This window comes from Diceros bicornis, chromosome X (genome assembly GCF_020826845.1).
Source record: "Diceros bicornis minor isolate mBicDic1 chromosome X, mDicBic1.mat.cur, whole genome shotgun sequence".
Classification (NCBI taxonomy): Eukaryota; Metazoa; Chordata; class Mammalia; order Perissodactyla; family Rhinocerotidae; genus Diceros; species Diceros bicornis.
Window position 1 is genome coordinate 44,039,976 of NC_080781.1, and position 10,618 is coordinate 44,050,593.

The following is a 10,618-nucleotide window of genomic DNA, read 5'->3' on the forward strand; positions in this document are numbered from 1 at the left end:
AATTTAAGATGAACTGTATGTGAAAAATGGTGCTGTCAAGTCCTCTTACTTGAGGACTAGTCATTGTTTATCTTGAGGACATGTAGGTAATGGGTTGTATCTGCCTGGGCTATGTAAAAAGGTAAGATTTTTTTTTCTGTTTTTGCAATGTCTTTAGAGATTGCCTGTGATGCACATTACATTCTGGTGTAATGCTTATTTAATAATAAAACTATTTCCTTTCTCTTCTACTTTTGTAGAGGTTTTCTGGATTGGCAGGAGATTTTGTTTGTAATTACGTTTTCCAACAGAGATTTTGGGGAAGAGGGAGAATCCCCTTCCACTCTTTCCCTTAAGGTTCTTATGGCTGGCCAAATAATTAAAAGACAGGTTAGCAGGAGAAAATAATGCCAAGTTTAATAACATATATACATGGGAGAAACCAGGGAAACTGAGTTTCTCAACAAGTGGTGATGATTCTCGTCTTAAATACTATCTTCAGCTAAAGACAAAGGAGGATGTTGTGGGAGGGGGGAGTCAGTTTTGGGAGATTACCAGAAAAGCACAGTAAACAAGAGTAAGGTTATTATGCAGATTTAATGCCTCACCTTCCACATTGATAAGTTTCTAGAGATGAGGTCAACCCCCTCTTCCCAGCATAGAAAGGGAGATACCTTTACAAATGGAGATTTCCGTTATAAATGTAAATGTTTGTCTGACGACCCTTTTACAGGGCCACCTAGAGAATGTGGCCTGGGAGAGACATAATTTTTGATAAGATGGGCTTGTTGGTGCCTTTCCTCTTGTAATGTCTATTTTACATTATATTACAACCATCATGAGATAGTGGCTCCTTCCTGAAACAGATCTTCTATGTTAAATTCTTTAGGCAGTTTGGGGGAGGTCAAATGTCCATCAGAGAAAATAATTAAGATAAAGAGACATATTTCCAGGTCGCTAATTTCGATCTCCCACAGAGGCATTTGGGGGAAATTTGGAAAAAATTACATTTTTCCAACAGAGGCACCTGGGGGACTTGAGATCTGCTGCTGGACTTCTGACCCAAATGGAAGAGCTTTTCTGCAACAGAGAGCTAAAGGAGATGGGAGCTGCCATTAAGCTGCTGATACTCAGCTGTTGAATAAGCTAGAATAGTTAGTTCTTCAGCAACGTGGAGATGTGTGTGGGAGGGTGCAGCTCCAGGCTCAAATGCCAGAGTTTTCTGCTGTTCCTACTGAATTGCAGTAGATTTTGTTGGATAATAGTTTCTCAATTAGTTATAAACACTTTGGTCAATCTCCAAAGACTTTGTTCAGTTTAAAAGACTTTTCTCTGGAGGAAAGAATTTGCTGAGCTCCTCACACCACCATTCCAGAAGTTCCACCCCCTGAACTATTTTTGCAACTTCTTGTGAATCCTAAATTATTTCAAAATGAAGAGTTTAAAAAATAAAATGAAAATTCAGTGATATCTACCATGATTCAGGCAGCGTCCTAGATGCTGGATTTACAAAGACCAGTGAAACCTGGTTGTTTTCCTTAAGGGTCATACAGTAAGGTGTGGAAGACAGACACTCAAGTTGAAAAGCACTGAAACATGCTATAGATGCTGAATTAGAAATCTATGCAACTAGTCAGAATACAAAGAGGGACAAAAAACAAGAGTAGTCAGTAAAATAGAGAAATGGCCAACAAATTAAAAGAAAAATCAGAGGAACTGTGTCCTTTTGAGTGTGAGAGTAGTCACTTATACTTGACAGTTTAAGTGATCATTGAGTTTTACATCCTTGGCTCTTTCTAGGTAATATTGATTGATATCTCTCCTCAAAATAAAATAATCTAATTTGCAGGCTTGCCTTAATTTGCTCATACATCCAATCAAATAATATTTTATGGGACTTCTCTTTACATCAATCACTATTTATCAGGGAAACTTTCAGTGAATTATCTTATACAGCCCCTCTATAAGATCAAATCTGAAGGTAGGGAGTAATGGGTTGGCCAAAGTACTTTATGAAGTCAAGAAGTCAGGAATAGAAGTTTCCAAAAATGGGAACATGGGGTAAAGAAGAAAAAATCTCAAATGAGGTGAATTTTGAGTATAGATGTGTCCTATGTCAACTCATTTTTCATTTATTTTTCCAGTAGAGACATAACTGAAACAATGATAGCAATACTTTATTGAGCAAGTAACAAATGTTATAGTAATTCATTCAATAAATGTTTACTGAGGATAGGGAGATGACATAAGCTGGGTTTCATCCCCCAAAGATTTCATGTTCTAGTGGGCAACATGTAGGTAGATAATTCAATCAAATTGTGAGGAGAGCTATGACAGAGATAAGCAGAGGGGACCCAGGGAAACAGAAGTGGGCCTCTTAACCTATGTGGCCATGAAAGATTTATCAGAAGAGGTAACATTTAGGAACTAGGTACTGTTATGATCCTCAACAACAGATTAGAAAACTGCAGATCAGGGAGGTAAAGAAACTTGTCCAAGATCACATGGATAGTAAATGGTTGAGCCAGTTTTCATTCTTGGTATGATGGTTTCCCAAACCTCATTTGTTTTACTTGACTGCCACCACTCAGATTTTCAGTAGGTCCGCTTGCTTCAGTTTTTAAAAAAAATCTGCTTCCTCAAAGAATTAAAAATAGAGATGCCCTATGATCCAGCCATCCCACTGCTGGGAATCTATCCAATGCACCTGAAATCAACAATCCAAAGAGGCTTATGCACCCCTATGTTCATTGCAGCATTATTCACCATAGCCAAGAAGCGGAAGCAACCTAAGTGTCCCTCGACTGACGATTGGATTAAGAAAATGTGGTATATATATACAATGGAATACTACTCAGCCATAAAAAAAGACAAAATCATCCCATTTGCAACAACATGGATGGGCCTGGAGTGTATTATGTTAAGTGAAATAAGCCAGAAAGAGAAAGACAAACACTGTATGATCTCACTCATATGTGGAATATAAACCAACACATGGACAGAGAAAACTGGACTGTGGTTACCAGGGGCAGTGGGGGTGGGGGGTGGGGGGTGGGCACAAGGGGTGAAGGGAGTCATATATATGGTGATGGACAAACAAAAATGTACAACCCAAAATTTCACAATGTTAGAAACCATTAAAACATCAATAAAAAAAAATCTGCTAAATTTTATAATCCATGGGAAAGTCACAAAAAGAGACCCCACATCTGCTGGTTTTAGTACTGCTCCTCTGAGTTCTAACTACTAGGCCCTGGTGCTAGACAGAATTCTGAGCATAGTCTAGAACTAAATATTTTTTTCTTCTGCAGACTGTGAAATGATAAATGATTCATTTCAGCCTTGAGTATCAACTACTTTTTTCCTGTTTCACCCACTCTTAAAAACAATTTTAACTCACTTAATGCCCTCTCAAAATCTAATCAAATAAAGATATAGTATGGATCTTTGTAAAGATCCTAGAATTTCCTCCCCTGAAATACCATCCAATTGACTATTCACATCAATGGAAACTGGACTTGGAGTGTTATAAAAATCCTGCTCAAAAGCATATGTTAAACCGTTACCATTTTCCAGTAAGTACAGTTTGAAAGGGCCAATTAAAAACATGACTCACATGAGACTATAGAAAGGTAGCTTCTACTCACTCTTTAATAATTTCCTCCTCTCCTTTTGGGTATCTGAACCTCATAGACCAGAAGTAGTAGTATCCTAGAATGAAAAAACTAAAACTAAAACCTTTCTTCCCTTTTCTTCTCTTTTTAATTTACCTCTATGCTATACACTGGCCTTAGTGAGAAACACTGTGATAACCAAATGGATGTGTGTGTGTGTGTGTGTGTGTGTGTGTAGCTATCTCTGAATGGTATATTTTCAATAATTTATGACCTTTGTCAGCAGAGAAATTGCCTAACCTCTCTAATTCTTGTTTTTTCCTTGTATAAAATGTTGGGTAAAATAACTATTTCTCAGAGATGGTGTGAGGTTTAGATGCCATAATATACGTGAAAATACTTTTGTGAACTACAAAGGGCTATACACGTATTATATGCTCCCTGGGAATATTTTGATGCACTACAGATATTAATCACAGAAAAAGCAATTTTTATAAAAGCAAACAGTTTCTCTAGCCCAATTCCTAGTACACAATAGTGAGTGCTCAATATATTTTATTGTACTAATGAGTTTACACAAACTTAACTCATTCAGAAGTCATAATAAATGATTCCTCACACCACACTAGGAACTTGAGATTCAAATGGATGAAACAGGGTCCATGGGACTCATGGACTAGTAGGGAAACAACCCTGGAAACAAATAACTACAAAAACTGTGACAGAGTACACAGTAGAAGTGTATACTGAGTACCATGTGGTTGTACAGGTAGGACAGGTACTCCCAAATCCTTTCTATCTCTCAGACTCTTGTTCTATGGATTACCATATCTTCCTATGTCTTCATCTTCTCCCTCTCTACTGCTCCTCCCCATCAACAAATAAGCCATGCTACCATCTCTGTTGCAAAGTTTAATGAGTGAGTCGGAAAAGTACTTCAAGGAACTGTAAGATTCACAGTGGAATTTCATTTTAAAGTTAAATGGGAAGGGATGGCAACAGAGTAGTGGTAGAGTGAGGTATCTAGTTTTGGTTACCAAGAATATGGTAGTGTCATTCACCAAGACAGGGACCCGAGGAGGAGGGAAATTATTAGGGAATGGAGGCTTTGCAAGGTGACAGCTTCAGATTTGGACGAATAAATCATAATTATGTTTAATACTTCATACTTGGAAAGAAGTGGAACAAGATAATTGAGGAAGAAGTTAATCTTAGGCCAAATTTAGCTCAATCCAGGCTCTGCTGTACCTGAGCTCTATGACCTTGGAAATTGACTTTTATATATTGAAGCTTCCATTTGCCCAACGTTATTGATAAAATTAAAAACAACGTTACAAGACATAGTAGGGAACACAGACTCTGGATTGGATTGCCTCAGTTTAAAACTCAGTGCTACCCTTTACTTGCTATAGGAGAGTGAGTAAATTTTAACTTCCCAGTAGTCTTATTTATAAAATGGCATATTAAATAACAGTGTTGACCTCACAGAGTTCTTATGGAAATTCAACTACTCAATATGTTAAATAGTATAGACCAGTGCCTGGTATATAGCAACTGCTATGTTTTCTAAATATATTAAAAATACATAATTGAAAGTTCATTGCAAATCTCATAGGATATGAAAATAATAAATAGTCATTGTTGTTATGCCACTATACCCTCTTCTAAAATCTTGATTAAAAAATAATGTCATGGCGTGTCTTCATAGCTTAGAATTATCTTTGATTTTAAAATGGAATTCCACTGTGAATCCTGTAGTTCATTGAAGCACTCGCCTGACTCGCCCACTAAACTGTGACTGTGGCTGTCACAGAGATAGTAGCCTGGCTTACTCTGGACTGTTAATCTGATCTTTCGAGTGTGGTCCTCAATGAGTCAGTTTCCTGTGGCCAGGGACGCTCAGCAGCAGCTTCAGTGCACTGGCACCATGAGTTGCTCTGCTGAGGATGTGGCCCCCACACTGAGATCATAATAAGACCTGAGATCACCAAATTTGTTCTCCTTTCCTATAGAACTTTCTCCTACATTCTCTCTGTCTGACATTTCTCTCCATCTCACGGCCCTGTGGCATCAGACACATAAGTGTCTTATCCTCTGGCAAGGTGCTATTAGGACTAGTCATGAAACAGACTGTGAATATATGGATTTGAGCTTCCTGAAGCAGGTAGAGCGCAAAATCCAAATAATGCATAAAATATATTCAAACAGAGGTATTGTTCTGGGAGTGGAAGCAGTGGTTTGTTTAGTTTGCCATTTAACTATAAGAAACAGGGTCACATTAAATAGAGTTTCTATGGGTCTGTAGTCACTTGTCGCCACACAGGTGTTTTCCAACCTCACTGGGACCCTCACTGCAGCCTAGAAATCTTGCTCTGTTTTCTCAGTCAGTTCTCTTTCCTATTCTCCACAGAGCTACATCAATTCTGCTCCCCTTTCTCCTAACCTCTTCTCTTATACATTCTCTCTTCACACTCTGTAGATGATTCTGATTCTTGCCTCTCCAAGAGAAATGAATCTCTCATTAACATACCTCAATTTCATAATGCAAAGGTACAACCTGCCTTACATCCTTTCCTCCTTCCCTCCTGGTATAGTGGAGGAGGTAGCCTTCCCCCATCTAAGATAAATTCTTCACTGTGCTTCACATCAAAAGTCCTTCTACTCCCTCAGGCTCTTGTTCCATTGGTTATCACATCTTCTCATGTCTTTAGGCTTTCCCTCTCTACTGGCTCTTCCCCATCAGCAAATAAATGTGCCCAAGTCTCTGCCACCTTGAAAACATTAAAATTCTCCTTCAATCTGACAATACCTTTAAGCTACTATTCCATTTCTCTGTTGTCCTTCATAGTCAAACAACTTGAATGAATTATTTAGACTCACTGAATCTAATTTCTTATCTCCCATTCATTCCTCAGCCCACTGTTATCTGCCTTCCCACCCTGCCACTCTATTGAGATAATTCTTATTCATGATCTTTTCTACTATGTCACCGTCACTGCAACACTCATACGCCTTACATCTCCCTCCTTAAAATGTTGTATACTCGCAATTCTGTCACTTTACTTTCTCCCAGTTTCCCTCTTATTTTAATGACTACTCCTTTTTTAATGATCCCTTTGTATGTACTTATCTCTCTACCTACCCCAGAAATTTTTCTTAATAGTTTTATTAAGATATACACTACAGTCCATAATCTTCACCCATTTAAAGTGTATAATTCAATGGTCGTTAGTGCATTTACAGAGTCATGCAATCATCATCATAAGCTAATTTTAGAATATCTTCACTATGACAAAAAGAAACCTTGTACCTATTCAAGGTCAATCCCAATTGCCCTTTCCTTCAGCCATAGGCACCCATTAATCTATTTTTTGATTCTATAGATTTGCCCATACTAGACATTACATATAAATGAAATCACACAATATGTGATGTATTGTGTCTGACTTATTGTTCATCCATGGAATAGTATAGTACTTCATTTCCTTTTATTGCTTAATAATATCCCATTGTATTAATATACTACAGTTTGTTTATACATTCATCTGTTGATGGACATTTGGGTTGCTTCCATTTTTTGGCTATTATGAACAATGCTACTATAAATATTCATGAGCAAGTCTTTTTGTGGAATATATTTTCATTTCTTTTGGTTATCTATCCAGCAGTGTAATTATTGGGTGATGTGATAACTCTGTTTAACATTTTAAAGAACTGACAAATTATTTTCCAAAGTGGTAGTGATATTTTACACATATGAGGGCTCCCATTTTTTCCACATCCTCACTAGCACTTGTTATTTTTAGCCTTTTTAATTATAGTCATTCTAGTGGGTAAGTGATATCTCATTGTGGTTTTGATTGCATTTCCCTAATAACTAATAACGTTGAGCACCTTTTCATGTGCTTATTGTCCACTTTGTATATTCCTTTGAGAAAATTCTATTCAAATCTTTTGCTCTTTTTTAATTGCATTATTTGCTTTATTATTGACTTGGAAGTGTCCTTTAATATTCTGGATATGATGCAGATTGTTGATCATTTCAAAGAGCCATCTTTTAGTGTTGCCGATTTTTTCTATTATTTTTCTATTGTTTAATTTATTTTCATTCTAATCTTTTGTATTATCTTCTTTTTCCTTGTTTTGTGTTTACTTTGTTCTTCTTTTTATAGGAATTAATATTTATGAATTACCCTTTAAGTGCTGCTTTAGCTGCACCTTAAGTTTTGGTGTTTTGATTGCATTCACCTTGAAGTATTTCCTAATTTACATTGTAATTTCTTCTTTGACCCATTGGTTACTTAGGAATGTATTATTTAATTTCAACATATTTGTGAGTTTTCCATATTTCTTCCTATTGCTTATTTCTAATTTAATTCCATTTTGGTTAGAGAACATAATTTGTATGATTCAATCTTTTAAAATCTATTGATACATGTTTATGGCCTAGCATATGCCTATTTCGGAGAAGAGTCCATGTATTGGAGTGGAATGTGTACAGTCAGCCCTCTATATCCATGGGTTCTGCATTTATGGATTCAACCAACCACAGATTGAAAGGCCTACAATGCTAGTGTCTGAACTGAACATGTACAGACTTTTTTTCTTGTCATTATTCCCTAAAAAATATAGTATAGCAACTATTTACATAGCATTTACATTGTATTAGGCATTATAAGTAATCTAGAGATAATTTAAAATATATGGGAAGTTGTGCATAGGTTATATGGAAATACTACACCATTAATTACAAGAAACTTGAGCATCCGTGGATTTTTGTATCTGTGGGATGTGGTTCCTGGAACAAATCCCTTGTGGATACTGAATAAAGGCTGTATTTTGTTGTTGTTTGGTAGAGTTGTCTTTAAATGTATGTTAGTTTAGTTGTTTTATAATGTTGTTCCCTTGTTGCTACTAGTATCCTGGAGCTACCAGACCCCTCTTAATTGCTCACCATTAAGAGCCCCATTGTTGTGTTAGCATCATGGCGGAGTGAGTTGCTGCCTTTGTCTCTCCTCTCTAAGTTACAACCAGTAGGACATTCATGGACCAACAAAGGATTCTCTGCACAGCGCACCAGAACACCTGAGAGATCCAGATATCTATACATCTAAAAGTGGGTAGACTGGACTTCGTGGAGGAAATGGAATCAGGGTGCAGCAGCAGCGGCTCCCAAGATTGAAGGCTCCAGAATGTGTGGCCACACCTGCAACCATAGGCTCCAGGAACTGAGGTTAATGCCCACAAATGGAGGCCCCAGGAACTGCTGGGGTGCCTGAAACATGAGATTCCAGCAATCACACCAGTGCCTGAGACCAGAGGCTGCAGGAACTGCAGTGACACTCATGACTCAACCCCTCTCCCTTTTCCAGCAGTGGTGGTGGCACTCATGACCTGAGGCTCCAGGTGCCACTGTGGCATCCAAGACCAGAGGCTCCAAGAACCATGATGGTGTCCATGACCCAGCCCCCTCCCCTCTCCCCTGGCAGTGGCGTGCCTGTCATCAGACCTCCCAGCAGCAGGGGCTGCATCCAAGACCCCAGTGCCCCCAACAGCAGCTGCAGTGCCTGAGACCTGAGGTTCCCAAAAACCACACTGGTGCCTGAGACCTGAGGCTCCAGGAACTGTGGTGGCACACGTGACCCAGGTTACCCTCCTCTCATGGTGGTGGTGGCGGTGCCTGTGATCCTGGCGCACCTAACAACAGTGGTGACACCTGCAAAACCCAGTGCCCCCAGCAGCAGTGGTTCCAGCACCCCCAGAAAACCCAGGAGCAGCAGCACAGGTGATGCATGTGGCAGCAGCATCCAAGGCTGTAGAGAGCTTGCTAACAGCAACAACGGATCCCATAAACTCAGTCCCCCACTAGCTGTAGCAGTCCCCACAACTCCACCCCACCCCCCACGGCAGTGGCACCCACAGATCCAACAAACCCAGATGTGGCAGAGGTGCCCATGACACTGGATCCCACCCCACCAGCCCCTCCACCCATCACAGTGGGGGGACTCGTGACCCAGGCGACTCCAGAAGTAGCAGAGGTGCTCACCAGCGATGTGACATTGGTGGCAATGCCTGAAACTGCAGAGACACCATAAGCAGCCTGGCACCAGCAACCTCAGAGCACAAGCAGCACCACAAGGGCAATGATGACACCTCTGGCAGAAGCAGTGGAAGGTGGAAAGTTCAGGCTCTAAAATACAATCAGAAGATTCAGAATCAAAGTAAACAAAGCTTTACCTAAATAAGAAAGGTGTTTTCTACTACAAATGTGCCAGCAAAGGAACAACTCATCAAGCACCATGAAAAACTACAGTAATACAGTATCACAAAGGGAAAATGACAATTCTCCAGAAACAAAACTTGAAGTCATGGAAGATTGCAATCTACCTGATAGAGAATTCAAAATAGCTGTCAAGAAGAAACTCAATGAGCTACAAGAAAACTCAGAAAAACAGTTCAATGAGCTCAGGAATAAAATTAATGAACAGAAGGAGCACTTCACCAAAGAGATTGAAACTCTAAAGAAGAACCCAACAGAAATTCTGAAGATGAGAAACTCAATAAATAAGATGAAGAATGCTTTAGAAAGCATTGGAAATAGAGCAGACCATAGAGAAGAAAGAATTAGTGACCTTAAAGATAGAAATCTAGAAATCATTCAGGTGGAAGAAGACAGAGAACTAAGATTTTTAAAAATGAAGAAATTCTATGAGAAATATCCAACTCAATTAGGAAAGGCAACATAAAGATAACAGGTATGCCAGAAGGAGAAGAGAAGGAGAAGGGAGCAGAGACCTTATTTAAAGAAATAATAGCTGAGAACTTCCCAAACCTGGGGAAGAAACTGGATATACAAGTACACGAAGCTAACAGGAAACCTAATTATCTCAATGCAAAAGGACCTTCTCCAAGGCACATTATATTAAAACTGTGAAAAGCTGATGACAAAGAAAGAATATTAAGGGCAGCCAGAGATAGGGAAACAATACCCTACAAAGCAACCCCCATTAGGAGTCAGAAAATTT

The 10,618-nt window shown here is 38.9% G+C and overlaps 1 protein-coding gene across 1 annotated transcript in view; it reads left to right on the forward strand.

Moving 5' to 3' along the window:
- LOC131400272 (EZH inhibitory protein-like) overlaps positions 1-9,164 on the forward strand; it is an 80,661-nt gene extending 71,497 nt beyond the window's left edge. Inside the window, exons 2-3 of the mRNA XM_058535070.1 lie at positions 7,766-7,847; positions 8,966-9,164. Coding sequence (XP_058391053.1) covers positions 7,766-7,847; positions 8,966-9,164 — 281 coding nt within the window. The remainder of the gene's footprint in view (positions 1-7,765; positions 7,848-8,965) is intronic.
- Positions 9,165-10,618: the final 1,454 nt, after the last annotated feature.